At 38.2% G+C, this 17,746-nt stretch overlaps 1 protein-coding gene across 1 annotated transcript in view; it reads right to left on the reverse strand.

Moving 5' to 3' along the window:
• ksr2 (kinase suppressor of ras 2) overlaps nt 1-17,746 on the reverse strand; it is a 94,757-nt gene that overhangs the window by 53,845 nt on the left and 23,166 nt on the right. Inside the window, exon 4 of the mRNA XM_054611137.1 lies at nt 14,351-14,848. Within this exon, the coding sequence (XP_054467112.1) occupies nt 14,351-14,848 (498 nt within the window). The remainder of the gene's footprint in view (nt 1-14,350; nt 14,849-17,746) is intronic.

The raw sequence follows: 17,746 nt of genomic DNA on the forward strand, positions 1-17,746 counted from the left end.
AAGGCATTGCAGAGGTGAATGTTTAAAATGTGCGAATTTACCTTTGTTTTCTATGAACAATGAAATATATCAGACAATGCACAGGCAATTTAGCAAAATCCCTGTAGTTCCAGATATAAAATCAAGACTCCTCTTTGTCCGAGGCTGAGATAAAATTGAGTAAAAATGCGATTGATTCCAAAATTAGTCCAATAGAAAAGTGATCTTTAGACCAAGACCAATCTCGAGTACTACAATACGGGTTTCCGCACAACTTTCTCTGAAATACGTGACATTTGTTTTAAGCAGTAATGACTGTGATCCAAAGCAACTCAAGAGGACTAATTCTTAAAACTTCTTCAGTCTAGTACCATTTCCTCAGGCACCATTGTTTCCTGTGGTGTACATCAGCCATCTCCACCACCTGGTGATAATTTTCTTGTTTGGAAAGACGTTCTGTGAGCGAGTCTGTATTTAACTGATAGTTTGGCTCAGGGTTACAACAGAGCAATTCTTCAGAGAATAAATGTTCTGAAAGCCAACAATCAGGAAAAGTTGTGCAGATTAGTGATGAAATATTCTTGGCTCCCAACTTTTGGATGTTTGCCACCGATGGACTCGATTCAAAAACTGCCATTTGAACACCCAAAGGCACGGCTCTGTCTAAGTATGCCTCATTTGCAGCTGAATTGTCTGGGATGAATAGGAATAAAGAACCATTCATCTCTGAGGAATTAAAATACAAACAGGTTTTCAAAGATCCTTTGTTATTACGTGAAAAACAAGAAAAGTATAAATTGTTGGCACATTTCCTATTGTTGCCTGGCGAGTTATGGCCAGCATGTGAATTGAAGTTGAATTATAATGACAACTGATTGTTCTTTTGAGAGTTTTTGTAACAGCAGAGCCCCGAGGCAGTGCTGCCATCTGCGTGAAACAGTTCATGTAGGGCTGTCAAATAAGAATATCCCTGTCAGTTTGTTTAACCACATAATCAGTTTCTTCTTCAGGGCAAGCTAAATCATCCTTTTATCATTCTAAACGTGCCAAAAAAACATTTTAAAGCTTTTTAAACAGGCCGTTTAGGCAAAAAAGTAACAATTTAGATTCCCAATATTTGATCAGTCTATCCAAATAACGCCCGATAGGAAATTTAAGAATACATTTTTGGAGCTGTGTGAGACTGGCCGCTCGGTGTACAAATAGCAAATGTCAACAGTGTTTTTGTAATTTAGTTACTTTATCTTTTTAACGTGTTTTCACTGCTGAATCAGTTTGATATTCTCTTTATATCCTTCAAATGCATATTGTAGCCCCTTCTGTCTGCAGGGAGTGCGCTAGTGACATTGTGGGCTCCATGGTAGCTCTGACAGCTTGACGGAGTAGCAGCGGGGGGCGGGGCTTATGGAAGGGTCAATTTATCAGATGGCTGCCATTAATAGAGGTGATATAGAGTCTCCGGCTGCACTGCACTTACTGGGATGCAGAGGAGTAAATATAGAAAATCCTCTTCGACTTTGACTTGTGACTCTCAGTCGGATGCGTTTGTGGTCATAGTGACGGCAGCTGTTTAAAACGCAAACAGAACATGAAGATGTCCTTATAAATACACACTCACCTGTGTTTATCATCTATGCCAACCATTTTCATTAGTTATTGTGAGCAATCATGGACGCATCGGCTGGAAGTCACCAGTTAACACGGTCACTCCTTAAACCGAAACACCTGTTGCACTGAAACGGTCGTGATTCTGTCGGAATTCTGTAGAACTCAAGTCCGCTGTTGGAATATCGATTCTGAACAAAAACCAGACATTTTGATGCCGTTAACAGTTTTAATTCAATGTTTAAAGCTTGCTAACTCGTCTGGATGAATGAGGCAAAACCTGACTTCCGTTGACAACATGCGCACAGAATTTTTTATGATGTTGTGAAGGGTCTATAATAATGATCTATCACCATTATAGATAATAGCTAATTTTCTTTCTTTCTACTTCTAAATGTGTGAATGTTTAGTTTTTTGTTAACCAATATATTAGCAAAGGGACCAATATATTAAGGCCTAACTGAACTGTATTGTAAAAGTATAAATGATGTACCTGTACACTGATGTTCCCCATTGAATCAAATTTGTTTGTACAAAACTATAATATATTTGCTTTTTTTATGAAAGCAATGATCGGTCTTGAGGTTGTATCATGTTCTAGTGTCCTTCTCTTATCTGTCACCTGCAAACCAGCAAGTCTACGTGTTTTTTCCCCAGCATCAAATTCAATAAGAATTAATTTCTTTGATTCAACCAAAATGAAACCATAGCTCAAACCTTAAACTCTCTAACCCAAGTATTAAAGCAACAGCATGGTAAGCGAGAACAGCTATCTGGCCCACAGTCTTGTGGGTTAAGTGGTGGTTTTGAATCACAGGCAGAGCAGTAAGTGACAGCGAGGCCTAAAAAAGGAGGGGGTCAGAGACAATATGGAACCTGGAGCTGATATTATCTGTCTTGACTTCAACATCAGAGAGAAACACTGAGATGAAAGCCTCCACTTGATGGCCTGAATGATGAACGATGGTAATAACTCTCTTTATGGTCATTGGACAGCCGTAAATGTAGCCTGTTTTTTAGTTTGCTTGGTCTCTTTTAGAGCGTCGTTTGACATCATCTCACATTTCAAATTTAGTGTTTCATCTTTCCATAAAACGGATTGAAATGAAACACTAATGATCGTAATGGGAAACTTACGATCCATATAATTGAATCAAAAGCAAAACAAAATTTCCATGAAATAAACCAAATGCTTTGAGCAAAGTGTAAATGCTATAAAATCTCATAAAGCGTAAAGCTTGGTTATTTCTCAGAGGTCCTTTTTTTCCCATCGTCTTAGATAAGAATAACGCAACTTTTAAGGACATTTCTAATCATTCACTCAAATCCTGTTTTGCGCCCCAACCCAGCTCCCACTTGTTCACAAATTACCACAGAAAAACCATCACACTAATAAATCCATCCTCCACCAGCAAGAGTGGCATTTGGGCTAACCGCCACTCCTAAACACTCATATAAATTCATAATCATGACTCCAATTTCTGGGCCGCCGGTGGAGCCAGGGATGAGCACTCATTACGGCCGATGGATGGGTGGATGGATGGGTGGAGCGGAGGGTTTGCAGCGTCTGGTTGTTAAGGGCCTGGTATTGACATCCCCTTTCACCTGACTTGTCATTAATGGCAAAGGGGCCAAAACCCTGATTAACATGGATGAGCCTTTGTCCGCAGAGAAAAATAAGACACACGCTCACATTCCACCGTTAGGCACCACTGGATCTGCAGCTTTCCTCTCTCAACACACACACACATATATTATCCTACCACTCTGACATACACGGCTTTGTGCAGTACACTCAACTACGCAGTGAATGTCCCACGCAGCAGAGCATGTGGGACCAATAATCCTCCGGGGTCAGAGATCGCCGGCTAATGTGTGTGTGTCGAGGGTGGAGGCAGATCTGTATCTCAGCGGATCGTCTGGGGAGCAGCGACATCGATTTGACGCTCATGAGGTTTTTTTTCCTTCTCAATGAAACACAATAAACATGTCGTCAGAATACAGATCGCTTCATGAAACAAAGCTCTGCACCAGTAAGGAGTCATTTTAGTCGACTGAGTTGAGTCATATAGTTTCCTGCATTTATTTGTGAGATTAGTCTTACTTTTTTTGCAGCTGTTGTAATGGAGCCATGGAGCCTTTTTTTTGTGTTTTGTTAGGACAACCATAAAAGAAATCAAACCAAACTACAAACTTTTAAATATAATTATCCCACCGTCGCAGAAAATACTTAATGTGTCTGATTGATTGTCAGATGTCTGTCCAATCCCATATTGGACAGCTCAAGTGTAGCTACAGCCAACAGTTGAATCACCGTTCTAGTGCACAGGTGTAGTAAGCTGCAGGTAACCATAGCAATGGTACATCTTCTTCAGTCGATGATTCCAGATTAGCCTGTTTCCAGACCTCTGAACCGTCGCCCACATCCCAGATTTGTTCAGCAACCAAAATCTGTCTTGTGTTGTGCCAGTTGACGGCCGTTTCATCCAGTTTGAGATACAGTTGACCAATCAGAGTTTAGATTGTATCTTCCTAAATAGCTAGCTGCACATAAAAAAAAAATGCTGGAAATATGGCATCAAGGTTGAATAAGGCTGATGCCACTGTACAAATTATCGTAAAATGAAAGATTAATGTCTCAAAAGTCATAAACTTATCAGTACTGTGTAGGCGTTGTATATTGACAGTGACTCAGAAACATATGCACAATCTGCCAGGCAGCTGCTTTGGGGTCAGCGTAAGATGTATACCTCGTTCAGAGTCTTGACTATTTTGTCATAGTTACACATACAGCATACATTTTTTTACACACAATGTGTGTTTTGATTTAAGAGATTGACTTCATAAACATCAAATGCTGAATAAAAAACTTGTGTGATGATTTTTATAGTACAAGAAATAATAATTTAGTATGGAGTTCACCTTGAATGGTTACCTTAATATCAATTAACAACAATTAACAATCGATTGACATAGAGACATGAGGATAAACTGGATAATGTAACAAGCCTATTGTTGATGAACACCAGTTTTCATGCTTTTAACTTTGTTTAAGAAATTCAGTTTTGCTGTGGTTTAGAGCTCTAAGTACTACAATACCCATGAGCCTTTGCCCCGTTGCATTCGAGAAGAATCAGGTCAAAAATACGGTCAGAAAACTGTCACTAACTACAATGAGTTTTTATGCACACAGACTTATACTTATGACTGGTCATTCTTGACCTCAGAATCCCAACTCAAGCTCCACGTGATATATTTTCCCAGAGCTTGGTACCATATCACTGGGTTTCTTCAGCAGAAGAAGTGGTAATTTACATTGTTATTCCTGCTGAGGGCCATTGTCATGCCAATTACTGTATTGTATATATTTTTTTGTTCTCCAAACCATTTTAATAAGGTCTACAGTTAATACATTTAAAACGGAATCAGTCTTTGTCAATTCTCTTTTTTTTTCTTTTAGTAATGGCTAATAAATAATCACAATACTTCACTCTGAGGTATACTGATCTAGAAAACAATGGGCTTGCTTTGTGGTGTTTTTTGCCTTCTTCTACATTTTTAATCTCCTTAATACGTAGTGCTTAGTTGCTTCATTTGCATCTTTTACCAAGCTAATTATTCTTTAATTTAAATACATGAATAACAAGCATAGGCACAGCCATGATCATAGAGTTTGACTTCTGAATGAAAAAGAAAGAAAGCTTTTTTGTAGTTCAGGTCACATTATCATTTAAAATATAAATATATTTTACTGCTGCTGATGTAAACAAACCTTAAACCGCATTAGACAAGAAAATGTTATAACATCCATATTTAGCAGCATGTCTACTGTTAATTAATAAATTAAAACGCCTTTGCATGTCGAAGTGCACTGAACCATAAGTTGCTCCCGGCAGCTTCTCAGAGTTCAAATTTCATGTATGTAATGTAAAATGACGACTGTTACAAAGTTTAAGTTTTAAGATGTTATCTTTAAGTATGTAACATCTCATAGCAGTTCTTTAGCAGATTCTCTCTCAGTGATATTCAACCCTTGATCTCAGTCAACACTGCCACAACCCTTTCTTCGCCACATTGAGAAAACTAGACCCAATAAAAAACGTATTTTCTGTGGGAATCGGTAGATGTTATGGATGACGACGAAATAACACATTGACAGGTTCTCAAAAGAGACGCATAATGAGAGGGGTGAGCACAGAAAGAAAAGGAAACAGAGAGAGAAAAGGGGAAAGGAAAGGGGGGAGAGAAATATATGATTTTGTACACCAGCTCAGTGAAAGCAAACAGCTAAATTAATCATGGAATGGATGCAAATTTGCATCCCCTGAGCTTTTGCATGGTAGAATTACCCCGAGAGAAGCAGAGGGTGAATCATGCCAACCCCCGGCGCCATGTGATTTATTAGCAAACATCAAATTCAATAAGAAAGTGCTTAACATTCAAAAAGCTGTGAAAGTCTCATAAGGTGGCATTAACTATATGATGATACCGCTTCCACTGGCGGAGCCGGGTGGGGGGGGGGGGCAAGACAAGAGGTCGTCGGAAAAAACAAACACGCCCACTTTCCAGAAAGATCTTGGTGTGACGTGCCAAGTGGGACTGTGACAGAATAAAAACTCACTTGGCCTTTTCCACGCATGCATGTTACTACTCATTAACATAGACAACGAGGCTCATTCATTGACACTCCATCCCGAAGAGGCCTCTCTGCTTTGAAAAGGGCACAGGCAGACAGAGGTGGGGGGGGAGGGAGTAGAAAGGCTGGAACATAAGCTAAATGAAATTACCATTGCACTCCTGGCTGGAAAATAAAGTTTAAGTGGTGCTGGGTATTCAGCGCACTTTTGCTTTTAAGTAAAACTATCAACATGTGACAACAGCTATCGGAGGTCTCAAAGAAAAATTCGACCCGCGCATACTTCTACGGCATTCGATATAATGAACTTGTGGTGATTAACATGTTTCAGAAGGTAAAAATAGGGTGTTTTTGGATCAAACTGTTACGGGAAATCCCTGAAAGGAACTGCCTACTGGGGAGCTCCAATGAGAACTTCATACCTTTGCCATTAAAGCTTGTTCACAGTCCCAGAATCCAAAAAATTATTCAAACCATCCTGAAGTCGGGTACTTAGAAACATTTTTTAGATTTTTAGCATTTAAATGACATCACCAGAAACAAATCACAAAACACCAATAGGATAACAGGTCCAAGAAACAAGAAAACAACTCTACCGAAATATCTGCCGATCGTTGAGATTTTTATGTTTAGGTTGAACTTACTCTCATTAGCCAACTTAACACAGCTCTTGTGTAAGAATAAGAGTTTGTCATATTTGCCATTTATTTTTTACAAACAAATGAAAATAATCGTGCAGCCCGAATAATCCCTTGTTTTTCAGCGATGATGAATGCTGCCTAATAACAAAATGACTTCAGGCCTAAATCCTCTAGAATAAAAGCAATTACCTCCAGAATTTCAGCACAAAAGTGCACAAATCGTAGCTCAATTGCTCCCACTCTTCAGATTACCACATCACTCTCTCCTCTTACCTTTAATCAGCTCATAAAACATTACTAGAACTACTAATGCCATTACAAATTGTATTAATAAGAACAAAATATTTCATTTCCTGATCATTTGAACTGTTTGTTTTTATGTGAATAACCACTACAGATGACAATAACAAAGTAAAAACCTGACATTTAGAGTTTTTGAGGTTTACAATATTACATACAGTTTAAAAAGTAGCTTTATAGTCCTTTATCAGTCTACAAGATTTTTGTCTTGTGAATTAAATTCTGCACAACTGAAGTACAAAGAAAAGAACAGAGTAGAGGAGAATGGAGATGAGTGATTATTGATGTAGATGTGCATTCTGCAAATATGGGTACCGATTTTAATATTATAATCATTCAGTGGGTTTTCTATTATAATTTTTATTATTTTTTAACTATTATTATTATTGATCAAGTGTGGTTGTTTTCGTCGTATTTACCCTGTTTTTATGTGTAAGGCATTTTTGCCTCTATTTATTTTACTATTATTCATTTTATCTAATCTTTATCACTTTGTATATTATGTGGTAAACAGGAATGCACAAAAGGGAGTTACAGAATTGAAAGTGTAATTAATAGGATCATACAACGGCACTTTTGGGTTGATTGATTTGCTGATTGTGTGAGTCTGTGCATTGTGTATACGATTAAGTGTTTGCAGGTGCTAAGTGGGATGGGTAGAAATGAATTGATTGCAGAAAACGGTTCTTACATTTCAAATTAGCATACGTGGGGAGACGATGGCGTCATTAAGTCATTCTCACCTAGCTGAGAAGATGTTAATGGAAATATATTAATAGGGAAAATGTTCTTTCACTTAAGGAAATATGAACACAACAAGGAAGGTTTTGAAGAAACAACATCAGAAAGGGTTACCAATGATTTGATGACATTTTCACAGTGCGCCAGCAGACACTTCAGTCATCACACCTAAACAAACAGTGATATTGGCACTGTATTGATCCCCCTCGGGTGTGCTCTTTAACCCATTCTGTGGCAGATCCCATTTGGGAAAACCGGTTTTCAAGATTGATGTGTTGAGAGAAAGTATCTGTGTTTTTTACCGATGATCAGAAGATTTTTTTTTTGTGTTCAGCTTTGAGAAGGGATGTAAACTTCAACCACAGCACCCCTTCATGCAAGGCACTAATCTTGCCAGTCAACAGTTAATGATATATTAATGAGGGTATTGGCTAATGGTCAGAAAAGTAAAAAAGTTAATAAGCATCTCTAGCTTGGAATGATCTTTTCTGTTTATGTTAGTTTAAAAGTAAGGTATCATATTTTAAATCATGTAGATCCAAGAGCTATTCTTCTATTTTTATTCTTTGGATGAAATTTAAATAAAATGTATATTTCTCTGGTTTGCAATTTAGGAGAAAGAGCCAAGAATGAAACTGCCAACCTTGTGTTCAAAGCTTTACCCACTGAGTTACAACTGCCCTGTTATTGTGACTTTATCAAAAATGGAAAAATAAATTACACATTTGAGAAATCATTGATATTGTCAACACGTTTTTTCTGTGGTCGATGTTCATTTCATTATGTTGGCCTTCTCAAGCATGAGGAACATCTGGCTATCAAATGTCAACATCTTCAATCTTGTATCTATGAGGTTAGCTCACATTTTATACACAGAAGGAAATGAACCGAACAAATAGTTCACATAAAGGGCTTCTTGGTGAAAATCTCCTCTGGCATAAGACTCTAAACTTTTATGTATCCATAGTTTTCATTGTGGTTTAATTTGCTTATTGATTAGTGGTCTGGTTTTTGCAGCATGAGATACCTTATATAGAGACTTCTACTTCCACGACAAAAAAAGAAGGGACTTAATGTGCTTAATTGTACAAAACACAAAAGTAAATCAGTGTATATTTAAATATGAACTATAGTCCCCAACTGTATATGCATATTTATTGTGAAAGTTCACTTCATGACTCAGACTAATTTAAAACTTATTGCTTTCCTATATTCCCTCAATTTTGTCAATATTCCCAGACTTAGAATGTGTTTTGATACCTTGTAGTCATCAGAAATTGACATTGATGGTAAAGATGTAAAGATGTAAACAAGTATGGTGAGTGTAAAACTTGCTTTTCATTTTACAAAAAGTTTGTTTTCAGAGGGTTCCTTTAAACGTACAATAATACAATTTATGCAAATGCAACACAGATATCACTGTATCACAACCAGCAAAGAAAAAAATTTGTGATCTTGCATGGTAATGTGAGGTTGAAGCGACTAAAATATAACGGCTTCCGCTGTAATAGCATACGACTTCACACGCTACTCATTTGCAAGATTATGCTACTTGTTAAAGACATGCAAGAAGTTCTATTTTTAGATTACATCTATGAACCAAAAGCATGAGTCATTACCATATGAACAAGAAAAATCTGCTCAGTGTCTTTCTCCGAGTTGAAAATCATGATATTTTAAAAATATTTCATGTTTTACATGTGTCTAAAGAAGCCGTGTTTCTATTTACATATTTTCATGCACATTTGGAATATTTTGCATCAGAAAAGTCTTATGGAGACGGCAAAATTCGAGGTGTTTTTTTTTTTCGTGGAAAATAGTTGATGCACTATGTGGATTATGGAAACGCCTTTGCCGTGAACATTTAACTCACATGACTAATCAGCTGTTTGCGCTGTTGCCGTCTTCTCTGATTGTCCCAAAATAGTGGGAATGCTGTTCTTTGACACCATGAAATAAGGCTATACTAGCTAACATGACAATAAAAACTTGCCCAATTTAGGCAAATTCCTGTAGACCTCCATTCTTGTCTTGTAGATGGTCACATGGTCAAGCCGACTTGTTTGGTTTTCAGGTTGCAACCTATACTTCTTCTACTCTTTTTACTGGCATTTTACAGCCATTAGCAGCCTTTAGCGCTAACTTCTGACAAAACTACACTGTAGCTGAGTTCATTCACTCCAAACCAGTCGATGGAGACACACTTTATTTGCATTTCTTTTATTGTGAAATTTCAAAAAGCCTGAAATTGTTTCGACAACGGAACGAAAAATTTGATGGGCATTTTATATCTAATTTAACATGTATCCCTCTTCCTAAATTCTTCTTCCTGGGTAATATTTATGTAGGAAAATGTGGATCAAGTGTTGCTAATCCTCCAAAGAATCAACACCTCACTTTACAGCTCTGTATTGCCTCATAAAACTACGGTTAACCAAGAATTACCATATCTGCTCAGTCCAAAATGGCTAAATGTGAAAAGAGTCTACTGTATTGAGCCAAACAGACCTTTGTCAGACCAATCCAGGGCTGAAACACAACTGAATATATTTGGACTTGCAGGTGGTGAGAAAGAAGATTAACAATTTCTCCCATGCAGGTGAAAGTTTGCTTTCTTATGCATTACAACTTCCAAAATTGGCAGCTGTTTCATCTCAGGGTGAGATTTTCTTGGAATTATAGATAGTACTGAACATATTTGGTAAGGAGGCAATTTGCTCAATATTCCTATCCAGAATGATATAAACCAACCTGTGGTTTACTGCCAGCTGAAAGGAAAACACATTATCTCACAGGAAAAGCGTATTAAACCAAGAAGCACAAAGCCATGAGGGAGAAGATGAGGGTCCGCACAGAGATATCGGAGTGTTTGCTGAGTTTTTTACAATAGAAGCGTCTGAAAAACAATTTTTGGACCATGATTGCAGAGACAATCTGGTACAGTATCTAAAAAACATCTTGTGCAGCTGAAGATAAATAAACATTAATATGGAGGCTATTACTCACTGGAAAGGTCGGATGCCCTGAAAGCACTTGAAGGCAACTTTAGAGACAAAGCACAATGTAGCCAACCTTAATAAAAAAAATTTCTAGTGTGTATTAAACCAAAAATGAACCATATTTGAAAATCCAGCTTCCTTTGATCATCAATTACCAGAGTAGATTCTCCAGTTTTCAGATTGTTGTGACTATAACATACTAAAAAGGGAGAAAGTGCTCTAGCAAAGCAGAATACAATTAACTAACATTTTCAACATTTGTCCATGTATAATGTGTGGAACAGCAATTACGTCATCTTTTATAAGTTGATATTCAGTTTTTTATAACTTAATGGAATTAGTTGAATGTTACCAAAGCAAAAAAAGACAATGTGCAATTATTAAATTTCATAAAATAACATTTCACTTATCCATCAGTGCCAAAACCAAACCTCAGTTTCTCTTCAACATAGTTACTGACCATTCTTGCACATTCAGCTCCATAGTCTGTGTGCTGTATTATGCAGTGATAATGAGATGTTAGGCCTTATCTCATTAAGATAAAGGGAGAAAAATGACCCTTGGGGTCAGAGGGTAATCCCTGGTTATTGTGTCCTGGCCACAGTGCCAGGCAATTAGGCGAGAGAAAATGAAAACCTCAGGAGCACTGAGAGCTTATTGAAATCGTGAGGTTGGTAATGGGGGGAAATATTGGTAGTATGGAAGGGGTCAGGAATTACAGAAAACCAGCATTAAACTAGCCTTTACTATGATATTTTAGATATTTTCTTCAGGGTTTGGTTTGCTGTGGTGAAATGTTTGAATGTTTTGTTTTTTTATCTGCAAAAATAGAGCTGGGCAATAAATGGCTTTTTCCTATTAATTCAAATTAATGTTCAAGGATGATGTTTAAAAATAAAAACTGATTTTTCAACACTTCCCTGATTCCTGGAGGTAGTGTTGGTGTTGTTCCACCGATGTACTGGATGTGAATGAAAAGTGCCCCATCAGAGAGGGTCTTTAGTGTGTATGTGTTATGTGTGTGTTTTTTAACAAAAGCATCTTTCATTTATTAAAAAAAATGGGTAATTTGAGGAAAGTAAGGTTTCCACCTTATTAGTCCCAATTAGGTAATTAATCTTTGTCTGTTTGCTATTTTAAATACCTTGTATTATTAATAAAATAAAAAAAAGCCAATTTGAATAATTTAATTTGTCTTTTGTGGATGTAGTTAGTTTTAAAGGGGGTAAAATCTGATTAAATAAATCACGTTATGTGTGAAAAAAATCTGAGATTGTATTTTTAAGGCCATATCGCCAAGCCCTTTGAGGAAGGTGAGGAAAATTAATTTGCAGGATTTTAGAAAATATAGCAGGGCATGAACTTTCAGCCTTCTAACTCCAGGTATTTACTTTTGCATCAAGGAAAAAAGCAGACGCCAACTTTGCAATGAAGCCAATTCCCTCGCGCACACAGATAAGAAGTAAACAAGGACGAGAGCCTCATGCCAGAACTGAGCCACCAGCTTGATGCTTGCCAGCTCCATCCTCCAACCAATTATGATGTATTACGAGAGGTACTTGGCCATCAGAGAAGCCAGCAGATCTGCCCCGTCTCGATGAGTTGCAACATTTCCAGGCACACACACAGGCCATTGATTAGAGGGGGCTCAACTTACAGCCTGCGGTCTATCAGCGCTCAGGGACCGGTAATCAATTCTCTAATGCCGTTTGAGCCTATTCACTGCAGCTATGATCCACTCCTCGCTGTGCGGATACAGACGCACACACGCCGACATGTGCACACACCAAGTATAACCCAGATGGCCATCGTGGAAGCAGAGGGACGACTCCCAAATATTAGTTTACCAAGTGTAGCAGTGATAGGGCGCTGTCATCTAATGGCATTATCAGAATGAGTGCAGCTCTCCTGAGGCGGACTCTGGTTCCTGATTACCTCCAAGTTGTGGACCCTGTTTGTGGTCAAATCTGATCAGCATAGCACCAGACACAGGCATGGCCGGTCAGGAAACTCAGCCCCAAGGCCCCTTATCTCTACCGACAGGCAGTTGGTTCTTTATGGGCAATGATGTCCTCCCATGCAGGAATTAATCTGATTGGGCTCTGGTGGAAGATTATGCTCTAAAACTACTGAAAGGGGGGGCCCTAACTTCCTTTGCTTTCTACTTGGATCAAATCGGAATTACGTTGTGAGACCTTGTACAGATCAGAGAGAGCGAGGACTGAATCTCTCAACGTTCGCCTCAGGCCGGTCATCTCCTAAAATTGACTGACCAACAGCAACTCTAAGTATTGTCTCTAAGAAACTTGATAAACGAGATCATTTCAACAAATAAATGCGTGCAATAAAAAACATTCTGCCTTAGTCCTAAATTACAAGAATATTTGGCATCATTTTGTTGATGATTCCGCATCAACAAATTCATTAAACGCGTCCATTTTCCTTCCAAGTACAAACCAGTTTTCTGAATTATTAGTACTTTTACTTTTGATAAACTTGCATATAATATTGACATACTTTAGATGGCTCTTTAATGCAGGACTTTTACTAGTAATTGAGTTGTTTTGTATTGCGGAATTACTAATTTTACTCAAGTAAAAGATCCGAATACTTCCTCCCTTGATTATTATTATTATTATTATTATTATTATTATTATTATTATTATTATTATTATTATTATTATTATTATTGTCTCTAATGCAAGGTTTGCTGTTATAATCAATTCAGTTTCAAATATCAATACATAAAATACTATTTAATATGTTGCCAAATGGGTAAATAATCCACATTTCTATTTGGGAATATGCAAAGAAAAATAAAAAGTGAGCCGCCACACTCCGACTGGTTAACAAGGTGACCACTCAGCGTGTTATCATAGAAAGCAAACAACTACTCAACTTTTCCTGCAGTTCAATACAGGACTGTTCACTGGGGAATTATCTCAAATGGTAGCGCGCTTGCTTAACTTGCAATCAATTCCCTCGCCCTCCGAAAGACTTTATAAGATCAGACTGATCTAAAACACAAAACTCATGAATGTTCTCATCAATGAAATCATGATGTGTTCCTTTAGAAAATCATAGAAGGGTGGTGTTTCAGTAACAACGGACATACATGCTTGGCACCATATGTATGTATATCTGTGCTGAATTTATAACTGAAGACTTTGCAAGGGACAAAACGTATTATTTTGTGTGTGTTCCATCTCATCAGCATATAACAACATCAGAATGCAACATAATTAAGTTTTTTGTCTACTTCTCCCTTTTTGTATTAATAGACCTTTCAGTCAATTTGAGAGTGATAGCAGTTTCAGGTCCTGTGCTTTGAATTTAGGTGATCATTTGACCTTTGCGTTTGCATTCGTATCAGGGTTTTGGCTTTTAAGTCAACAAAACAATTGTGAAAAGCTGTTTGTCGTTAAATAAATCCAGAGTTTAACACTTACTTTGGTGTCTGTGTGTCCTCCACACGGTTCCCCAGCTGGAACTCGTGGGACTTGCTGCGGTGCAGTGCGGTGAAGCCCGGCAGCAGATGGATGAGCTTGCGGCTCGGCGGCGGTGGCGTGCCCGGGGCCTTCACTTTGTTCCTTCGCCTCATGGGGGGAGTGCCAGGTGGGGTCATGGTGTTGACCACCAAGGGAGTCCGAGGAGGCGTGTGGCCAAAGTGTCTCTGGCGGGGCGACGGAGGAAGGGAGCGATGACCAAAGTCCAGGGGAGGGAAGAGCCCTGTGGCTGGGCTGTCGACGGTCAGCCGATCGGCATATAAAGGGGGAGCCAGGGCCTGGGGGCTGTGGCACATGTGCTGGTTGTACTTGGACTGGACTTTGGGGCTTTGGGAGAGCTGGTACCGGATCCACTGACTGACCTCTGGTTGGCACACCGGAGTGTTTTCTTTGCCCGATTCAGAGGTGGGCCACTGGATGGACCAGTCCTGCTTCGCCTGGCTCCCTGTTGGAAGAGCACAGAGATAGAGAATACATTTAACACCAACGGCGCACCTGGTTGTGACAAATGTTCACAGCAATTACAAATTAATATGAACAAGGTTATTGCTTATCTGCAATTTAGTTTCTATCCATGCTTATAGCTTCGGTTTAATTTAACCAGGATTTGAGATACCTGTCTGTAAACCCTCTGCTTTGAAACCTATAAAATGGAGGTAAATGGATTTTTGTTCATGCTGGTCACAGCTTTTTAAAAAGGCCATCGGAAAAACAAACGGCAACAATGTCCCAGTTACTCAGGAGAATCCATAAACCTCATAACTTTCATTGGAACTACTTTCTACTCAATAATTAGTCCCTTCAGAAACTACTGAAACCTCATCCTAAAAAAAAATAAACTATGCTGCTGTTGAATTAGTATCTCCATTGTATAAATCTAAGGGAAAGATGTCTCAAAATCTGGGCAAATAAAACCCAAACTCTTTGCACGTCTAGATACCACTTGTGTTGAGTGGGAAAATATGTTATTATTTCATAATTTGGGCAGACACTTTTGTGTAATATGGTGTTTAACATGAGGTTAAACTAAATTGGTTCTAGTCAAGCACTTGATTCTAAAAACACCCATTAGCTCTACTTCTTGATTGCAGCAGTAAGAGTAATCCTGGCAGCGGTAGGTATTTATCACCAGCAAATATACTCAATTTGGGTAATGAAGATTAACAGCGCTGTTATCAGATGTGAACATTCAGTGCAGTGGCGTTTAAATATGCTGATGTGAAGCAGATTAAGCATGAATGGATGGAGCAAGAGAGTGAGAAAAATGGGGGACTGCACCAAAACACAACGGGTCAAAGCTCAAAGCTGTATGAGTCATAACACAAGCCGACTTCTACCAAAAACTAAACTTTCTGTTGAATGAGACAGAGAGAGCGGCAGAGGCAAAATAATTGAAGGTGAGCAGCCAAAATGAGTGTTTTTTGAACTCAGATGACAATACTTTACCTCCGTTACTGTGCAATTTATCCTCCTCAAGTTGTTCTTCAGAAAGAGACAAAAAAAAATAAGAATGTGTTTATTGATCTGGCAGAGGCACAGCTGAAATAGTCTGCAGCTTCCTACTTGTCTTTCCATCTGCAGTTATGTATAGCCACGAGGCTGTTCAGCAAAACAAAACACAATGTTGGTAGAATTGATCCTGGGTACATCTCGGCAGATGCAGCATCTCATACATGACTATGGGCAAAATTTACCTCACAATCTTCAAAAACTGCTATTGACCGCCAAGTCACATTTTTAATGCAAATTTCTGTCAACAACACTTCACTTATTTCTTCTTTTTTTTTTGTTTAGTGTCATTATTTTTTCTTCCCCGTCACAATGTCTCCAAGGAACTATAAGCATAAAAAAAAAACAAACTTCAAACACAATATCAACACAAGCAACATCAAATGAAGCACGGAAAATATATCTCCCACAAAAGGTCCCGGTGGAGTTGCTAAACTTGATAGGAAAAGAAGCCAGCGGCCTTTCCTAATCTGTAATGTTGTGAAAAAGAGGCCGCGAGGAATGACGCGTTGCGGGAAGAGACGGCTGCAAAGACACAAGGGACATAATGCACAGGGATTTTTAAGGGTCTCATTTTCTTCTTTTAAATACACTTTAAAATGTATCATTAAAACCTCCCCAAAAAAGACTTTACAAGTTTTCATTCACCAAAGGTTATGTTAAGCGCTACTGAAACATAGCTAAACATTTTGTTTAAACAGGAACAGTTGTGTAGTCAATGTCCTGCAGCTGGGTGGGTTTAATAATTGTTAATACAGCAAATTAATGTAGTTCTGTAACAATTCTCAGAGAACTTTAAAAGCAAAACTTATGTCTCATCTTGTCTTCTTGAATATAATAGCTAATTGGGAGGACTTTGGAAATCCTTCTTTATGAGGTAAGTAAATTTGAGCACTTGGGCATTTATCTCTCCTGGTCGAATCATAAGTACAGACGATGAGCAGATGCATCACATCAAATCTGAGAGTTTTTTAGTTTGGTAAAAAGGTTCCAAACAGCAAGCTTAAAATTCTGTTTAATGCACCGCTAATGGAAAACAGAAGCTAAAGAAAAACACTTTGTAGAAACCTGATATTAGTTTAAGCTGAATATTTGCGATGACTGCATGTTCAGTCATGTGAAAACTCAGAGAATTATCACCTCACTCAGCAATCAAATTGCATCGTGGGGCTTTGGCAAGGAAAAATAAAGCAGAGAATAAAAAAGATTTTAACTAGTCCAACAATGTTGAAGAAGTACAATTTTGGGCTGTCAACAAATATTCTAAATTCTTATTCATGTGAATAGTAAAAAACTTATATATGAATATGAAAATGAATATTCAATAGTGGGGTAAAAAGCAGTAGTACCGCCGTTGTCTACCTCGTGCGCACTGAATGCACCTATGACAGGATATACTTTCATTAAGTGTAAATTAAATGTAAAGTTAGGTCAAACTGAGAGAGGAATAATTTAAAAAAATCGTAATGATGGCAGAGAACTCCGCCAGATGTCACCTTATTTAGTTTTTTGTGGTAAAATGACGAGGACTCCCCATTTCAACTTCACAAATCAGACGTTACTCGTCCATTGTGAGCTTTCAAAGGTTGGCCAATGAACCCATGTTCTTTTTTATTAAGAACAAATATTTGAACATCAGTTTTGGCCAAGGTCTTGACTCTTTAGTTTACATATGACACATCCACCAAACAGGAGCAAAAGCATGTCAAAGGCTGTCGAACAATGTAACCCAACACTACAAAACCAATGTTCAAAGAAAAAAAGACTGTTTTGCTAATCAGGGAACCTGGTGTTGTCTCCGGTTGTCATGGAAACCTGCAGGTTTTCAGC

This window comes from Anoplopoma fimbria, chromosome 13 (assembly GCF_027596085.1).
Source record: "Anoplopoma fimbria isolate UVic2021 breed Golden Eagle Sablefish chromosome 13, Afim_UVic_2022, whole genome shotgun sequence".
Lineage (NCBI taxonomy): Eukaryota > Metazoa > Chordata > Actinopteri > Perciformes > Anoplopomatidae > Anoplopoma > Anoplopoma fimbria.